This window comes from Rhododendron vialii, chromosome 2a (assembly GCF_030253575.1).
Source record: "Rhododendron vialii isolate Sample 1 chromosome 2a, ASM3025357v1".
Taxonomy (NCBI): domain Eukaryota; kingdom Viridiplantae; phylum Streptophyta; class Magnoliopsida; order Ericales; family Ericaceae; genus Rhododendron; species Rhododendron vialii.
Genome location: NC_080558.1, coordinates 16,169,743 through 16,189,363, shown reverse-complemented (window position 1 = coordinate 16,189,363; position 19,621 = coordinate 16,169,743). Strand labels below are relative to the sequence as shown.

Here is a 19,621-nt window from a genome sequence, read left to right as displayed (position 1 = left end):
ATGCACGTTTTTTTTTTTTGGTCTCGCATACATGGTCGCCTCTGTGTAGTGAAATTCACGGCTCCGCCTCTGCCGATAACCCCGCTGATGTGTACCATATGACACACCAAAAAAAAATACCATCACAAATCCAAGGATTTAACATCTCCAGCATTATCTTTTATGCAAACAATATAAGCAAAATAGTGATAGATAAAAATCCATGCACAAACGTGTTTAGAGCCATCCGAATACACGTAGCTTCCACGAATATAGTCTGGGGACCTAGTTATACTGGGATCTGGATCCTCTATGAGGATCGTGTGAGAATTTTCGTCCAGACCATCCATCTCAGCAATCAATGGTCCGGATTTATTTTTATTTTTGACCAATAATAATTAATTTTTACCGATCAAAAATACAAACACATCCGGATCGACTCAAGTGTGTCCAAATCTATTTCGAAAGTATTTTTGCATATGTTGAAGCTTGCAAATGTCAGAAAAATGCCCAGAAAGCGTGCCATGCTAAAATCTAGTACTAGGATATTGTGATGCTAAAAAATGCACTTGAATATAGTACTTATTTATAGTGGTGGGCGAAATTTCATACATTTATGAAAAATCCCCCCACGGAAGATATTTTTGCTACACAACCCAGAAGATATTTTTGCTAAAAGACTAGAGAGATTCACTCTTTTTTGTCCCAATTAGATAGTACACACGCATCTTCATCATCTGCCATAAACTAGAGATAACAGTTGCAGAACTGTGACCCATGGAATCCTCCACAATTCTCCCACTCTCTCAGCTCTCCTTCTTCCCACCAAAATCCCGTACACGGACCGGAGCTTCTCCTTTTAGGCCATGGAAGGAGAGGACTTCTCAACCGGTTCGTTTCAACTGTCAAAAGATGTTTGTACCCGGTGGGTAATCAATCCCCCTTTTCTGTCTGCACACATAAACCAATTATATATACATGAGCATTCAGCTAATACAAATATCAACAACGTTAAGCAAACATAAACATTATATTTATGTTGAATAGCTTAACTACTTTATGCTACGATGCCCGGAAGGGACATGAGAAAGATCTTGTTGTTTCTTAAACAACTTCCTTTCTCTAGTGGATCTTTTAATAGGATTCGAGCCCAGCTACCCAGACGGCGTTCTGACTATCAATGAGAGAAAAGAACAAATGGATCTTGTTGGATCCCCTAGATATTCTCCGATTATTCTGGAAGCATATGATTAACCACCCAATGGATTTGGCTTGATAACAGAACTAAAGAGGTTATAACATGCAAGTTGTCCGACTAACTAATGCGCGCGCACACACATTGCAGGGTTTGGAGAAGCATCACCTGAAGCCAAGGCAGCCAACAACCTCCATAATTTCTTCACATATATTGCAGTTAAGATTGTCACTGCACAGCTAGAGGTTCCTCCGACTTGTTTCATTTCTCCTTCTACTATTGATTTAGTAGTATTATGTAAACGCAGTTATCTACAAATTAAGATTTGTGTGGGTATAAACATATGAATATTTTGATCATTTGATCGGTAAATGGTTACTTGACAGAGCAGAGCTATAATCCTGAGGCATATAAAGAGTTGATGGAATTTTTGAGTAGGCACGCATTGAATAATGGAGACAAGTTTTGTGCAGATTTGATGAGAGAATCTCCACGGCATAAAATTTTAGGTATGCTAAACAGTTTTCATAAGGTATGCTAAACATATCTATGCTAAGCAATCCAAACTAGAAACAGCTACTACAGAAAGCAATGAAACAGTGATTAATTCTCCATAAAATTCATTTTATTTTTGAATGAGTTAATCAAGTGGGTGTATAACATGCTTGGTTTCCACCTGTGATTATAGGATTTTATCATTTTCTTGCATTATCCGTTTCTATGACATATTTACTTTTCATTTACTAGTATTTACTTAACGCTGCAGAAGTACAATCCTAATGATAGTTCTCAGTATACATAGTTTCTCTATCTTTAATTTTTTTGAGTGTTTTGTATGGCATTCTTTGGGAATGGAAAGTCTCTACTATTTATTTGGTGGGTTGTATCGTAAACTTTCAATATTAAAATCACTGACTCTTGCGAATTTTCATTTCTTGTCTCCGGATATGTCGGGTTGCAGCTTTGCGTATATTAGAGGTAAGTAGTTTCCTAATAATCAACCACATACTTTATCGGATCACCGATTTCTAAACTTACTACTCTTTAGGGTAAATAATAATTCCATGCCAACCAGGTTAGATCTGCATATTGCAAGAAGGATTTTGAGTGGGACAACTTAAAGCGGTTAGCGTCTAAGGTCAGGAATCACTACTGCCGTTTTGCGCAAGTCTTTTTTTTATTTTAATCACATTTTGTGCAAGTCTTTTCATCATTACTTATTCCTATCTTTCATCATTTCAAATCACGCTTCACCCGGTTTTTGCAGATGGTTGATGAATCTAACACGAGACTTATGAGAGATTACGTTTTGGAAACCAGTCACGAGGAAAGCTAAAGTGAAATGTTGTCTATTTCTGTCTCTGTACTATATGAGTCTGGAATGTATTGTCAGTTACATATGTATGGAACCGACAATGGATATTCCAGGAACACATAAATAGCAAATGATTACATGGTGTCCATATCCTCTCTCTCATATATAAAAGTAAATATTTTGGTTAATCCATATTCTGGCTTCTCAACTTATCAGCCATGTATGCGGAATCTAGTCATCTATTAGGCTATTTATTGCAAGAAAACCTACATATGCATGTTCGTATTAACTAACTAAAGATGTGTGCTGCAAGTGGAGTGGTAGCCCAATGGTAGGCACCTTGTACTCCCATGCATAAGGCTTAAGTTCATGTGTTCAACCCAAACTAACTACGACTAACAATTAACACTTCTTTCCCAATAGATGTGCCACCCATCTAAAGGTTGCACAGTACGTTTTACAGCAGATATCAATGTGTTATATGGTACAGGGCAAATAACTTTATTGCATTCTTGGTAATTAAGTAAATGTGATAAATCTAAGTCTCTAGTTTAATAAAGCATTTAATCTGATTATATTAAATTTAGAAAATGTACGAACCTAGTGTACAAACATACTTAGAGATGTCATGATGGCTTGGCAAAATATCAAATCTACGCAGGAGAACAGGGTATTGTGCAGGGCTCGGGGAGTTTCTTTCCCACGTTTGAGGTCTTCTTCTGTAGTAGTTTAATTCTGCCTTTTCTTTTGTTGATAGGTGACTGATTGTAAAGAATTATTTTTCTGTTCTCCTGACTCCTGGTCTTATGTCTTTAGGAGTTGGCTGAGTTTGTTTTTGTTTTGAGTCCTGAACTGGACCTTGATGTGTCTTGTTTGGGGTATATATGATAGAGTACATTTACCGGAAAAAAAAATAGTTAGCCATGTTTACAGACCTCTCTTTTCACATGCAAGTAATTGCCGATCTCTGCTATTAGGCAAGCCCTTCCTTTGTAAAGGAAGTATAAAACACAAGTCAACAAGGTTTGTCCCACTTAGAGCCAGTTAATGGATAAAGGTTGAAAATAGCAGATAAAAGTTGGAATTTCTAACTGCTTGGGGACAAGTCACACAGATTAGCCTATTGTTTCCCTAAAGCAATGAATGCTTCTTCTCTATAAACGAAGAGAGTGCAAACTCTGGAAATATAGGATATACAGAGTACTAAATTTTTTGCCAACTAAAAGTAACTCCTCAAGGAATTGGCATATAACCTAGTAACGTACTCAATCGCATTATCCAAATGAGAGTCACATTCATAAAGAAAGCAACTTCTTCTTCTGACAAGTAAAAGAAAGCAACTTCTTTTTCTGACGTAAAGGACCCTTGCCTTTGTCCAACACACTACACTATTGCTCTTGGTCGCCCTACTGCCACTCTCTCTCTCTCTCTCTCGGATCTGCCTTGGGCTCTCTTCTCCTCTGCCTTCGGCATCCTGGGCCTTCAGTACATTGTTGGTATCCCGGACTACGGTCAGATACTCGATCATACCCACACATTCTAAGCACAACTTTTTTCTGATTGGCTATATCGTAGAAAATTACACCAAGTGTACTGAACTGTCCATCTGCCGTCTACACCATTCTCTTGTGCAGTTGCGAATGTGAGATTAAAATTCATAGAAATAAGTTTTGAATTCTTGACCAATAGAGATGTTACCTGAACAATGAGATAGAGTATCAATCTCCTGCTACTGCCTAAATTATGATCCCTTGTTACATCATACTCCTTCCCATCTGCAGACCATAGCAAAGTTAGGGACAACACATAAAGATAAATTGGTTCACACATAAAAAACACAGACCGGAAGTTTCAGATTTCCAATGAAGGCCAACATGCAGATAAACTGTTTTTTCTTTTCCAAATAAGCAGAAGATTACCTCAACAAAGCGACTTACATCGCAAGAAGATTGGATGTGCCCTGTGCTAAAATATGACTGAGCATTCTCTTCAATATTCTCCAACCTGCAATTACGCATCATTATATTTCATGTTGTCCATGATAAGGAAGTTGCAAAGAAACTTTCCATCCTCTAAAATCTTCCAAGTAGATTATATAGCTGACAAATCATAACAAGCACAGAACAATAAAAATTACTTTTACTTCCTCAAGTGCTATTATTATATCAGAAAATTCTCAAAGTACAAGTGTCCAAGGATCACCCCGTGAAGTTAGGGTCACCGTTTGACTCCCACAACTTCATGGGCCATTCCCTGGTTAAGCTGGTCTATGTGTGTCACAGGCCTCTGGGGAAAAGTCTCACAGAAGGGGTGGTGACACCACCATTGCCAAAAAGTGGAGAAAACAAAAGAGACTTGCAAGGATTGGTCTAGTGAAGTTCATTACTCATATACTACACCTTTCAATTCAATTATTGATCATAGACAAAGCTGTTTCAGGTAGGCTAATAATCGGGGCCTCTGCTGTAATCAACATCATGAGCACTACATGAGGTCAATTTTCCATGTGACTACATGATCTTCCCCCCTACTAAAATGGTGAAACACTATGCACGGAAAAACTTACTCTGGAGAGTAAATATACCTATAGACATAATTTACCATAATTCCTCCACTTTGAAGCAGCCCTTTCTCTGATTGATCTGCCATCCAATTAAGCCTTCCAACCATCTATTCAACCAAAAGAAAATTTCAGGTTATTATCCATTAGTGAGCTCTTTCATGATTTATACTCAAACCTAACATAGTGCTTACCCTTTAGATCACAAAGGAAGCCCTTAAAGAAAATTAAGAGAAACTCGGATGAATTTACTGCTGCTGGATAATTAACAGATGGTGGAAAAAAAATCAATGAAAAATTCCGGAAGGAAACCAACAAGCTTCAATGTTTCTAGTAAATTGCAGTGTTGAGGCCAACATAGTGACACGTGACGTGATTTTATCTTTCTTTCCACTCCATAGAACGGCCAAAGAATCTTCATTTCTTTCACCTCAAGAAATGCAGATGGTGATCAACAATTGTCATGCCAACTTACTTGAAATTTTAGATGACCAATACATCAATTGTTGATCACCATGTTCACTGATACCCTATGTAGCACCAAGTTCACTTAGGTGCTAGGAGTAAGGAGGTCAGGAGTTCAACTCCTATAAGGTGCTAATCTAACTATTCTAACAATACTAACTTCCACTGGTCAAAAAAAAAATCTGTCCAACCCTTCAACCTAAATTACTGACAGGTAGTTCCTCAATATTAAAAACAGTCATTGTTAAGAGTGACAACTCAAAGAATAGCCACCTCCTCTTCCATGCTAAAGAAACTTAGAGACCAATCCTTAAATAGGTAATCACACAACTATGATTAGGTACACCGAACATCAACTAAAACAATGGCACTGGAAAGACAAGAGGCAATAATTGTTTCAGATTGTGGGGCTCAACATACCGCTCCATTCTGTAAGTGAAAATTAGCAACAGAATCTAGAGCTCTTCCTCTCTTCTTTTCTTTCAGAAGATACCTGTCACCACAGAACCAAGATTAATTTACAAAAGTAGAGTCATGAAACTTCTTAGAACTAATCTGTGTGAAAAGGTCTCCGCATCTTTCAGTTTTCATATTAACTTCTTCCTTGCTACAATGGCCAATCAACCCAAAAGTGTGGATGGACTCTGCCTATTTAAATCCCTAAATCTTCACTTGAACAAATGAAAATCATACGGTTTTACAGTTGAGAATCTCTTGATTAAAGTAGTGTAGTACAGTTGTAAGCTTTTATAATCCAACCTGACCAACCCTTAGTAGCAAGATCCTTCTAAAATGGGCACTCCCAAGACGGGAGCTTGAATCAGCGCTCCCAAGATGGGAGCTTATCAGGTGGTTAAGGCATCAATTCTCTTACTTTTATGGGACCCTTAGTAGCAAGATCCTTCTAAAATGGGCACTCCCAAGACGGGAGCTTGAATCAGCGCTCCCAAGATGGGAGCTTATCAGGTGGTTAAGGCATCAATTCTCTTACTTTTATGGGAGTTATGCCATTGTGGAAATAAAAATTGAAAATATCTAACTTCCTATAATTATCTTTTAAGATCGTGAAAATTCTCATAAGTAATCTCTTTTCCTTCAATGGTTAAGTATTTAAAGATACTTTATATACGTATTTATATGTAATATATATACGCTCCTTAGGCACTCCCAACCTTGGGAGCTTCTAGGTGCCTCCGCTCCCCCACCCCTGCTTTGTGCTACTAAGGACCAACCCATGGTCTTCATCACAAGTTAGCTCGATTGAACCATATATGCCTCAATGAAAATCATACGGTTTTACAGCTGAGAATCTCTTGATTGAAATAGCGTAATACTGTTGTAAGCTTTTATTATCCAACCTGACCATCCCACGGTCTTCCTCACAAATTAGCTCAACTGAAGCATATGTGTAGCATACCTGGCACACAATCGCATCAGAGGGGCTTCCAATACTGATATCAGTCTCTCTGATTTAGTCCACTCGTGGTTGGTTGATGTCAACAAGTTCCACATTATTTCCATAGCATTTTTCCCATCAGCAGACTCCCTGCAACTAAATAGGTTAGGAAGCTTACACTTGCAGTAGTTCATAAAAGTTTGTCGTAGAAACTAGAGGATATGAAAATGAAAAAGCATTTTTCCCATCAGCAGACTCCCTGCAACTAAATAAGTTAAGAAGCTTACACTTATATGATGAAATATTTAACAATGAACAACGGCTGATTTATGAGCTCAAAAAATTGTAAAAAAACTTGCAGTAGTTCATAAAAGTATGTCGTAGAAACTAGAGGATATGAAAATGAAAAAACAAAATACAGAAGAAACTTGAAGTTTGGTTGCGAAGCAGTATATCCTTCATCAGCAACAATTGTTTTCTGAAACTCTATTCTTGTTAACATCTCCAAAGCAATCGCTATCTAGAATTCCCAATAACTAACGTAGAGATCCAGAATGAGTAATTTATTTACCAGGTCAAGGATATCCAATACATGGAAGCAAAAGGTTGTCAATAGTACATTATGACCACTCAAGCAACAAAGCTTTTCAACTCCTTTGAAAATTGATGTACTTGGAAGGCAGAATAGGGCTGACTAGAAATTTCATTTTAAATCTATTTCAAAAGATGCCAAGACAACAATTCTGAACAAAAAAATCTTCTAGACTGGAGCTGATACCCCTCTAAGCAACATGGCAAAGATTCATAATAATGAAGCTTACTGAAGCACATCCAAAAGTGATCTTTCCTCTTCTGGTTCAAGTATGTTCTCTCTGAAGGTGGAACCAGATCTTTCTGCTGAGGCCAACTTAGATAGGAGCCATTGCATGTAACCTGGGATAGGGCTGAGTGTTGCAAATGTCTGAAGTGACAAATTACAAAAAACTGTCAGACAATTTAAGTTCATAGCTACTCCAAAATAGATGGCCTTAAACAACTAACGATATACTTACAGATATTTTTGGCATGTCTTTTTTTACCAGATCAATCACACGTTTAATAAGAAACTTTCCAAGGTTGATACCTTTCAAGCCAGGCTGTGAATTCCGTACATGTGCAAATGAGGCACATTAAACCAAATTGGTATCAACAAAGAGAGCTTGTCGTTTGCTTTTCACTATCCAAAAAGGCCAACTTTACCTGAGTTGATGATATGGAGTAAAATAATGCACAAGTTGCCTCACATTCAGGTATTGGGGGATCATCCCACAAAACTTCCTGACATCGACAGGAGTATCTATTAGCATATAAATCACTAGATTCAACTCATCCTGTGATGGTGAAGGGCTAACCTGAATTGTCTGAGCCACATTCTTCATAAGTGCAACTTCAATAAAGATTAGTGGTTCACCTGAAGTAAAATCATTAGTCAGACAACATACTTACTGAACTAGTTAAAAGTTTTTATTCAGGAAGATGAACAATTGGCACGTATGTTCAGAAAGGTACTTCAACCTCGTGAAGCTAAATGCTTGTATTACCAAAGCAATTAGGCTACCAACTACCAAAACTTTCAAATCTGTGTAAACTGAATAATGTGCATCCTATACACAATTTTCCAGCTATGAGAACTATTGTTTCACATATGGGGCCCTAACACTGGCTTCACCTAATGTTTTCAGAATCAGAACACGATCTTTTCATGCTCATGCAAAGTGAAGTAGCTTAACAGTTTACATTCTCACAAAAAGTATAAATTTGTGGCCTTTGTGGTGGTTATCTCTGCAATAACCAACACCCCACTCAGATGTGATGATCAGATATTGTTGAATCTGGTTAACCAAGTATTACCCCTTTTTTTTTCTGTGATTCAACTATTCAAGTATTATTACCTATAATTATAGACATCATAATAGAACAAATCCTGGATTCAAAATAAAGTTGTGAATGCAGATGGTCGATCTCTTAGATATATGTTAAGACAAACTGAAGTGACCAGAATGGGGGGCTAAGAAATTAATGCCCCATTTGATCACAGCCAAGACTTAGGTAGAATGGACGGCCAGCACCAATAGCAAAATTAACTACCATACTTTTCACTTTTCAGCAATTGAGAAAGAAATACTAACCAGGTATTGCTGGATGTAGATATCCAAAACATCGGCGACCAACTCCCAGCCTTCGTTTAAGATCTATAAGATTGCTGATTGGGTGAACTGCCTATGCACAAAACCACTCTTTGAAAATTACATGCGCATAAATCATGAAATATGGTTGTAAGTAAAACACTGATCAAACAGAATCACAAACTTACCTCATATGCCACTATTTTCTCCAACAAAGAAGCAGGATCATCCCATGTGATTTGGTGAAGCTCTAGGGCAGCAGGACTGAGCCATGTAATGAGCTTCTCTTTTAAGTAGGAATCTAGTGCTCGCAAAGATGCAATACTCTCCTCCCTGCATGTTTAAAATAAATCCCTTCATGAAAAGTCCGAGTTCCCTTCCATGTTCAATGTTCACCATATCAGAACGAAAACACCCACCACTGGCCCATGGGTGGAACCATGGAGGTCCTGGTGGATAACCTTCGTATATGCGTTCAAACTTCAAAGTCTATTAAAATGTACGACCAGAATGAATAAATATATATAAGTGGATAACAATATGTAAAATATGTGTTGAAAAACATCTTGGCAATGCACCTTAACTACAAACCGTGGGACGGTGGTTTATCATGACCTTTCTCAGAATTTTAACTGTAAGAGCAACTAAAATAAAATTACATACTATAGAACGTAACCTTACTCGAGAATAGATACAATATCGGCTCGAATAATCGACAAGAACTTCAACCCTCCAGGGTGCGTGTTAAGCCGTTCAAATAAAACTTCATACATTGGCTTTAGAGCTAGTCTCAAATTCCGCTCTACTCTGTAGAAAGCAGCAAGACGGCTTTCCTCTTCGTGGTTAGTAGGTTCAGCTTTGTCACCAAAAGTAAGAAAGGTTCAGAGCAAATCCCTTGCAACGTGTATATGGTATCAAATATCAACAGAAAAACTCACCATGGGGTATCTCAAGCCCAAGATATTGCTTAATCAACTCATGAACCTGTGTCCTGTTAAGATCATGTTCTCTAGCAAGAGTAAGGAGCAATTTCCGGCGGTTTTCTCCCAAAAGGCTAAAATAACCCTACATTAGTAAATACTATATTGTTATTAACTCAGTATTAGAATCTAACACAAGATTAGAATACCACCAATTTACCTCCGAAAAGTCATTTAGCAAGGCATCTAGAACTTCTGTCTTGTTCATTGTTATGGCTGAGTTCATTGACTCTCTCACAACCTCAAATTCTCTGTAAAGCAATTTTTGGAATTAAACACAAATTCTAAACCATAAAACGAAGGGCATGTTTGATGACGGGATTGCAACTCCGCATCCATGGTACAAGAAACATGAGGACCACTAGTCCCCCGTTTGTTGCATGGAACTAAAGATAAGACTGGACTAGAAGGGGGACTATTTGCCCACTTAATACCTCACTTAAGGGACTATCAATCCAATACCACCTGGGGGTGGAATTAGTTAGTCCAAACCTTTTGAATTATTTTCTTCTTCATCCAATGGTCAAAAATGATTCTCCTCTTCTATTCTTATACTATCATTTATCTCGCCCAAACCAAACATAGTACAACTAATCTCAAGGACACCCCATCAGTGATCCCATCTATTCTATCAATCCAAAAAAATAATCTGAATCCAAACATGCGCAAAGTGTTTATATGGAGAGAGTGCATGTTTAAGAGAGAGAAAGACCTCTCAGTGTTGGTCGGGGCATTGGCATTCTGAGTAGATAATTTGTTGCCTCCCCCAGGAGAAAGCTGCATATGGCTAATTTTGCTCTGCTCAAAAAATTTGAAACTTAATAAATTCAGAAACTTACTATCAATTCTAATAACAAAAAACTGCAATGCACACGGCTAGAAAGGCGCCTATTATTTCATTACTACACCGGATGGTTCAAAACTAACACAACAAAACATCATGACAAGCCACAAGTTCTCCTACCGCAATGCCTCATAACAGAAAACCACGATAAAGTTTTATGTATCAAAACACCACAACTTCACCGCAAACGATTTTAACAATCACAACAAAATCTAATAAATTTACTCACGGTGCTGGGGTGTGTGAAGATTTCTCACCAACCCCTTTTTCTTCTGCTAAATTCTCTTTACTTAGTTAACATGCACATACCCTATTATCAAGGGAACACCCCTTTTATGGTGTGAACGTCAATTTGAATCTGGCTCACACTTTTTTTCCCAAACTGCCCCTTTAACTACCTAAAGATACAGCCAAAAAGGAAGGGAAAAAATACTGCCAACCCAAAATTTTTCCCCCCATCCTTTCCGCTTTTACCTCCAAGACTTCATTACAGAATACAGATTAATCAAATTCATGATTTTCCTCTTTCCGTCTTTTGCATAGCCCGATTTGCACAAGCATCGTTTGTTCCCGGGCATCTAGTATGTATGTATTGAAGGGCCTTGTTTGGTAGTTCTACGCAAAGCATCTAGCTTCAAAGCTTAGAATTACTGAAAAACAATCATATTCTTCAAATCCTACTATCACTTTGTTGATTATCCAAGCGTGATCGAAACAATTCAGTAATCGGAAAATCTGAATTCTAATTTCTACGTGATTTCAGCCTCGGAATTCATCGCGCCCTCGAAATCGACGAAATTTTGAATTACATTGGAGAGAGAGAGAGAGAGAGAGAGTACTTACGGATGCAGGGGAGAGAGGTCTCATTTTAGTTCTCATCAAAATGGCCAGGGCTTTCTTGTTCATACCGAGCATTAAAAATGGAATTTGTTGACCTCTCAATTCCGGGTCTGTTCATCCGTCCTTTCTCGCGGGAACATCTCTGAAAGGAAAAGAGAGAGGTTGGCCGGCCATTAAAACAGGAGAGAAATTTTAGCAGAGGGACTTTTAATTTTATTATTGTTTGATTTTTGACCACCAAAAAAATGGGGGAAACACAAGTGAGAGGAAAATTATTCTTTTTTTATTTTATTTTATCAACAGGCAATTTATTTCAATCAACGCCCGAAGGTAAAGGTTTCATCACAATAAATAGGGATAACCTAAACTTTTAAATTTAAGACACGAGCTGCTACAAAAAGCACACCAAACTAACAGGGCTCTAAGACACGGACTGCAAAAACAAACCGATGCTATGTGTTGGCAATGGCAGATAGCACAGATGAAGTCATCAATCGGAAACACAAACCATCAAATTTAACACTCTTTTTCTTAGTACTTATCCGTCCCAAAAAAGATGACAATTTTTGATATTCGTGTTATTTTTTATTACTTATATTTTTTAATATATAATATTTTTTATGAGTTTGAAAACTTTATATAATAAAATTAATCGTAAATTATCAAACAAGATTCATATTGCTTATTACATATTTTTAAAGATCTATACGAAGATATAAAGAATTAAAATCAGCAGGAAGATCAAATCGACATTTTTTTGGGACAGAGGAGTAGTTTTTAGGCTCTCTTTGAAGTGTTATTACAAGCAGTTGGGCTCTTGGGCTCTCTTTGAAGGTCGGACTCGATTGTACCTTAAAGGTTCTTGGCCCAACTTATTCGGGACGAGTCCGCTACAATTGCATAGCCGGGCTGGTTAATGGGCTATTAGAACCATTTCAGTACGTAATTTGATAATGGGCTCTCTTTTTTTGAACCAGACCAGACCCATACACGATGGAGGTACAATCGGAGTCTCGCGTACATGAAACGGGGAGCGCAAACGTGAAAGCGTCTTGAAACACATCTCATCATTCTAAAATTCGCTAGAGCGAGGATTGAGAGCGTGAATACAGTGCGAGAATTTAGAACGAAAGCACGAGACATTTTAAAGTACTCCCTCCGTCCGGATTTAATAGCCCTTTTTTGGAATTCGTGTCATTTTTCAATCGATTATATCTTTCAATTAATAATATTTTATGTGATTTCAAAAATATTGTATTATAGAACTAATCGAAATCTATCAAATAATATTCATATTTGATATGAAATTCATTAAGTATTGAAAGATATAACTCATTTTTTAGCCGGTTAGAATAAAAGTAGGGACAATTAAATCCGGACGGAGGGAGTATTACAATATGTGACTATAACCTCCCATAAAATCCATCGACGTGATGCTCATTGGCTCAAGTGGTTGAATACTTTGAATCTATGTCTTGCGTAAAACTTAGCACATAAGGAAATATCAGCATCAAGCTTGGAATAATTTTGGTTTTTTCATTCCTTTTTCAGAATAAATTTTTAAAAAAATTTATGTACCCCGACCTGTCCCAGAAGAAATATGGAAAAGTAAAACAATTTTGGTTTTTTCATCCCTTTTTTTTTTTTTAATGATTTCAGATTCCTAGAATCTCAATTTAATTGATAGGAATTTTGAGAAACACTAATAACTATTTTTCAGAATTAATATTTTAATATATCTTCATAAAACTTTTAGTAAACACTGACTACTTTCTTTCTTTCTTCTTTTTTTTTTTTTAAAGAAAATCCTAATTTATACTATCCTAGGGAAAATGAAAGGGTGCAAGCCGGTTTGAATACTCACAAAATGAAGTGCTCATTAATCATTACCTGCCCTACCCAGGGACAACATACAAGTGGGGGCCCGCAGGAGCACGGCCTCTATTCGATTTTGTAAAATTATATTTAATTTTTTTGAATATTTCAATTATATCTGATAATTTGTGATAGTGTTCTAATAAAATTACTCTAAACTTCCATTATGAGGATATTTGTCTGATCAATTTCCTTGAGTGCTAAATTTTCACATCTTTTTGTGCAAACACATTCCTTTCTAGTTTCTGCTAATTATAAATGTATGTGTTAAGTTTACTAATTTGTGTGATCCCCCACTAATGCAAATTTCTGAATCCGTCCCTGACTCTACCAACTGGGTTAGGAGGCAACTTCGTAAACACTCACTACTAGAGTTGCTAAAAATATATAGCAATAAATACTAGATTTTTTTTATCAATTAAATATAACAAATAGTAGATGAGGAACTAAATTTTTGTGAATGTTATCTGTATTGGAGCAGTTGGGAAATTATCCATGGTTCGTGTGATATATATGATTGGGTGGCCGGTGGCCCTATATATATATCTGCCATTTTGTTCTTGTAATCCACCACCAGCAAGCATCTTAACAGCTATATAGCCAGGCCACATGCATGTGTTCATCAGAATAATGGAGAATCATGTTCTTGGATCCTGATACGTGTGTGTATATATATATAGCTAGATTTCTTACTTAGAATACAAGAAAATGACAAACTGGGATATATTCTTTGCTTTCCTCTTTTATGAAAATCATTTCTATATATATTGAGATCATGAGAAAATTAATTAAGTTCAAAAGAAATTAAATTACTCCGTATCATTTGAGTCCCTCCAAGTCCATGCAGTGGTATAGCCAGAAATTTAGTTCGGTGGGGGCATGCTCCACTAAACATGGTCTTAGAATTTTATCTTTTACTTATAGTAAACAATCATAATATGAAAGAAATTAACTTAAAATATAAAATTTGTTACAATATATATACACATAGATAACATGTCTTTATGGTGAAAAAAACCCACATAAAAGGTGATTTTGTTTAGAAACTTGACAAAAATACTAAGGATGCAAGTGTTATAGGAGGAAAAATGTGTGTAATTTCTAAATACAAATTGTCATGACCTTTATAATTATGGCTAAAATTGCAAAGGGGGAACGTGCCCCCATTGGTCCCACTGCATGTGGCTCCGCCACCGTCTCCATCTCCATGAAGTAACCTATGTCGTTTAATTCCTCTTAAAGTCGAAGCATCTTTTTTTTATCTAACAACGATATTAAGGATTTCGTCCTCATTAATTTGACTGGATTCATGTAATCGAATTAACTGATTGAGACTTAGGACTCAGTTTAGTTTTGTTATATAAACAAACATGTTATTGAACTAGTGCTACTGCTCATGTGACACTCACAAAAGCGCTTGAACCTCACAATTGAACGCCCTACGGGCTCACATTAGCTTTTGCCTTCATGTTATTATGTTTAATAATATCGCCATCTTGATTCGACTCGAACATTGAGGTGTGCAAGTCTATGGGTCAAATTAAATGGAACAGTTACAACATGAATATGTAGGGATGGAAAAAGTAAAGAGGAAATTAATCGTCTCGAATTTGGTTTTACGTACGTTTTGCACATGCAAAATTAAAACAAGAAACAAAGTTTTCTCCCTTCATATCATGTGAATGTTGAATCTGTGCCAGTACTGAACAGTACTTCAATTTTCATCCACGAAAAAAACACAGGAGTCCACAGCCACCGACAGTGGCCTTACCGATTCTGCATTGACGGTCACGTGGGACTCACTCTGGGTCTCGTACGGAAAATTCGAGTCGTTCAATAATTTAAAAAAAAAAACCCGAGTAGGTTGTGGAAAATCAGCTTAATCTGATACATGTAGATGTTCGATCTAATCTTTCTATTTTTCATTCAAATTTCGATCCAGACCCAGAGTGGGTCCCACATGACTGTCGGTGCAGAACCGGTATAGCTACCGTCGGTGGCAGTAGCTTTTTTTTTTCGAAAAACAGTACTTCCATTGACTTACAAAATCATTGGCAGAAAAGTTATCATGATTTTGTTATGGATTAAAGAAAAATAACTTTTATGGCTGCATTCGGCACACACAATTAAAAAGACATTTTACTTTTCACTCATCGTTTATACTTTAGAAATTTTAAATAACTCAGAAATGACATTGAAAAAAAAAACAATTTACGAAAGTTTTATTGTTTTCTTATGAAGTTATGTTTCAATTGGGTCTAAAATAAATATTATTCAAAAAATACTCTGCCTGTCCCGTAATTTTAGTACACCATTATATTTTGGATGATCCATAAAAGAGATTCATTTTGAGGAAAAAAAGTTGACCGATCTCCCTTTTTGTCTCTCTTTTTTGAAGTCGAGTGACAACTTTTATTTTGTAAAATAAAAGGCAATTTTTAATTTTTTTTACTTTTTAACATATACTGATAGTTTCTTCTTAAATAATTAAATTCTAATAATTTAACTAAAAGACTGCTGATTTTGCCACTCCCCTTTTTGTTAATGCCACTCCCCTATAAGTGTATTTTTGGCAGGGTAGTGGCGTTAACAAAAAAGGGAGTGACAAAATCATTTCCCAACTAAAATTATGTATAGGAGAATAAGTAGTTTGTTAAAACTTCATAAAGCGTATATTTATTGACAATTTGACACGATTCAAAAGTTATGATTTGAAGAAAAAAAAAATTTAAAAAGTCTACCCTTACAGCACACTTTTACCGCACATTTATACCACACGCATGTGGGGTCCCCTCCGGATTCCACAAAATACAAAGAAAATATTCATAAATTTTAAAATAACTTTTTTATGGGGGGCCTGTAAAAAATCAGCTTCAACGAATATCAATAAGATCCCGTTCCGGAACGGGTTTTAAGCCCTTATTTTTTAAGAAGGCAATTTCAAGCTCAAAAATTATGGGTTTATTGAAATCTAAAAATATGCATTATGGATCTTGTTTGAAATACCTCGATGAGATCTTTTATAAGATGCAAAAATATGAAATAAGCCGCTTATTTTTTAAGAAGGTTTTTCGAACGAAGCCTAAGTATTTTTTCTGAAGTCGTAGGGGCGCATTTATCGATATTCGTTGAAGCTAATTTTTTATGGGGCCTCATAAAAGATTATTTTAAAATTTATGAATATTTTTTCTGTATTTTGTGGACCCCACACCCGTACGGTATAAATGTGTGGTAAAATTTGTGTCGTAAAAGTAGCACTGCTGGAAAAAGAAGAAGGAGGTGGAATAGTAAATTATAAAAAGAATAAATTCTTTACACCGCTTGTGTAAACATTTATTTCTTGCAAATCAATTACGTCGCGCTAAGTTACAAAACAGTTGTCTCAATCAATAAAACATAATGACGTGGCGCAATTTAATTAATTTTTAAAAAATAAATATTTATACAAACTGTATAAAGAATTTATTCTCAATTATAAAAACAGTGGAAAAGCATGGGTAGGTGCCCAATAATTTAAACTGATGATAAATTATAATGATGGGACATAAGAACTGCAACCACGAAATTAATGGACCCCATTTCCTTTAAAAACATTTATTTTCCAGGCTTTAGCCCCCGACAAAGCTTGTCACCAATCTTATGCCACAAATTTAGATTCATATCCTATTCATGCATGGACTTTTTTGCAACGATATTCCTTCTAAATGAATTTAAAATTATTAGTCAACTGAAAAAAAAAATTAAAGAAAGTACTATGCAACAACATATGCTTAATAAAATGTTTTGAGTATGTACATGACTAATGGATTTTCAACTGTTTGGGGCAATACTAAAAAATTCCGTTCCGCTAAGATTCTTATTTTTTAAGCATATATTTTTCGTTTTACGAGACAGGTCGTTTAATTTAACAAAAAAGTACTTATTTAAAAAATAAGTATTTATTTCTCTAAACGGGACATGGTGAGTAGTAGAGATTTTGGTATTATCGGATTTAGTAAAAGGATTCGAGTATTTCTTTTTATTTATGAGAATAAATTCTATCCACCACCGGTGTAAAATCCCATTTTTCCACAACCGCCTATTATGGGTCTCATCGAATGTCTATTATTGTGATCTGAACAGTTCATATTTTAAGACCCGCAATATAGTATTGTCATGCAAAAAATCAGCTTGATCGGAAGTCAATCAGCTTGATCGGAAGTCGATAGATATATAAAAATTCAAATTTTGGTTTATAAAATAGATTATCTGATTTCTGTCAATAATAATAACAATAAACTATCTACTTTACAAAACAAAATTCAATTTTTGATACTTCTATTAATGTCCGATCAAGTTTATTTTTTGTATGGATACAATATTATGTGGGGTCTACAAGATGAATGGTTTAAATCAACAATAAACACACGGCAAGACCAAAAAAGATGGTGGTAGAAAAGTGGAATTTTTCACCGCCGGTGGAAATAATTTAATCGCTTTATCCAAATGCACTGTGTTTGGCGATAGATAGCAATTTGCTTGGCAATAGTTTTTTTTTTTTAATCTAGTCGGACTTACATTTAACATTGGAGTCACATTTGCAAGAGAAAAATTAAAGGAAAATATTTCCTTCTGCTATTCCAGGAAGTGGGGCACACCATGAGGGAAAAAAACACCACTAAATGTGATTGAATAACAGCAAAAATGGCATGAAATGCGCAGTTATAGACGGTGATGTTTGGTTAACGGAATGTTAATTGACTTATCTATCCCCAACTCTCAACACGCATTTGAAATTTATTTGTTTGTAATTTTGAAATTAAAGTCGTGAGCCGACCTCAATTTTAAGTCCATACCAAAAGATACGATCCATTTATAGATAGAAATAGATGTTGCATGTTGGCGTACTTTTTTTGTTTTAGCTATTGTGCATTGACGATGCTCCTAGGCACCCTGACTGAAACAGCAAGTAAATTAATCATGGATAGAAGCTCTTTATTTTATTTTTTTTCAATCGATAGAATAGATTATTTTATATCAAATATGAAAGTACAGAGTACAAACTCGGGATACTACATCAATTATGAGAGTCTACGAGACAACCAAGCCCAACAACTCAACCAATTCAAGAAATAAGCCCATTATAGGGTAGAAACAAAGAAAAAAAGAAAAGCCCTCTAAGGGAAGAACACCCACATGTAGGTGGAGAGACTCAAACTCGTGACCTTCTAATAAGATGCAAGAGTCCTGGCTAACTGAGCTAACCCCAGTTGGTAATCATGGATGGAAGCTTTCGAAACATGAAACTTGTGTTAATCTTGTGAAAAAACTTGTGTCTACCGACTCTACCCACATTAACAATTATTAGCATTTGGGGCACACGCGATGACAATCACTTATGTGACAAGGTTTCAAAATTGAGAGACAACAAACTGATTCTCTTCTTTTATATAATGGAAAATAATAATGTCAATTTTGTTTTTGTTGGTGCTAAAACTCTAATGTACAAAATGTTTGTACCACGTGCAATGTACGTACAAGACTTTTATGCATTGGAGTTTTGGCACTAACAAAACAGTTGAGAATAAATTCTTTACACTGCTGGTGTAAACATTTGTTTCCTCCAAATCAATTGCATTGCGACACATATCAAAATAGTAGTCCCAATTAATAAAACATGGCGATGTTGGCGCAATACAATTGATTTAGAGGAAACAAATGTTTACACCGGCAATGTAAATAATTTATTTCTTGAAACAATTTTGGCATTATCACTACCCACATAGATAGATAGATGCTACTGATGTGTCTATTTTTAGGCCGCGTTCTTCTAAACTTAATTATTTTTTCATTTTATGTGTTTTGTTGTCTTTTCTGAATTTTTATCAGATTTGTGCTATTCGTTTTGGATTATTCATCCGTCTCGACAAGAGGAGTCTAAAAAGTACAATTTTTTACCTTAAGCAAAAAAAAATTCATTAAGGATGAAAAAATTATCAAACAGCTACTCCGTATCTTATTTGTCTGA

General features: G+C 35.9%; 2 protein-coding genes across 11 annotated transcripts; one reads left to right on the top strand and one right to left on the bottom strand.

The window, feature by feature from the left end:
* Positions 1 to 530: 530 nt before the first annotated feature.
* LOC131310666 (uncharacterized) lies at positions 531 to 11,922 on the bottom strand. Of its 9 annotated transcripts, none has more exons than XM_058337862.1 (17): positions 11,743 to 11,922; positions 10,768 to 10,856; positions 10,216 to 10,306; positions 10,014 to 10,140; positions 9,757 to 9,931; positions 9,264 to 9,408; positions 9,079 to 9,169; positions 8,302 to 8,360; positions 8,150 to 8,227; positions 7,963 to 8,046; positions 7,732 to 7,871; positions 6,932 to 7,060; positions 5,935 to 6,007; positions 5,074 to 5,159; positions 4,427 to 4,493; positions 4,188 to 4,264; positions 531 to 930 (listed from the first exon to the last, which is right to left on the bottom strand). In XM_058337862.1, the coding sequence occupies exons 1-16, from the start codon at positions 11,812 to 11,814 to the stop codon at positions 4,244 to 4,246; spliced, it is 1,527 nt and encodes a 508-aa protein (XP_058193845.1). In that variant the 5' UTR covers positions 11,815 to 11,922; the 3' UTR covers positions 531 to 930; positions 4,188 to 4,243. The 9 variants fall into 9 exon arrangements, with proteins under 9 accessions (XP_058193845.1, XP_058193807.1, XP_058193869.1 ...); XM_058337824.1 differs by having other exon boundaries at positions 4,409 to 4,493; positions 11,743 to 11,921; XM_058337886.1 differs by having other exon boundaries at positions 10,768 to 10,853; positions 11,743 to 11,921.
* On the top strand, positions 757 to 2,681 carry LOC131310757 (chaperonin-like RBCX protein 1, chloroplastic). 2 transcript variants are annotated; one of them, XM_058337959.1, is made up of 6 exons: positions 757 to 904; positions 1,325 to 1,392; positions 1,566 to 1,683; positions 2,136 to 2,152; positions 2,250 to 2,312; positions 2,442 to 2,681. In XM_058337959.1, the coding sequence occupies exons 1-6, from the start codon at positions 757 to 759 to the stop codon at positions 2,508 to 2,510; spliced, it is 483 nt and encodes a 160-aa protein (XP_058193942.1). In that variant the 3' UTR covers positions 2,511 to 2,681. The 2 variants fall into 2 exon arrangements, with proteins under 2 accessions (XP_058193942.1, XP_058193938.1); XM_058337955.1 differs by having other exon boundaries at positions 1,325 to 1,419.
* Positions 11,923 to 19,621: the final 7,699 nt, after the last annotated feature.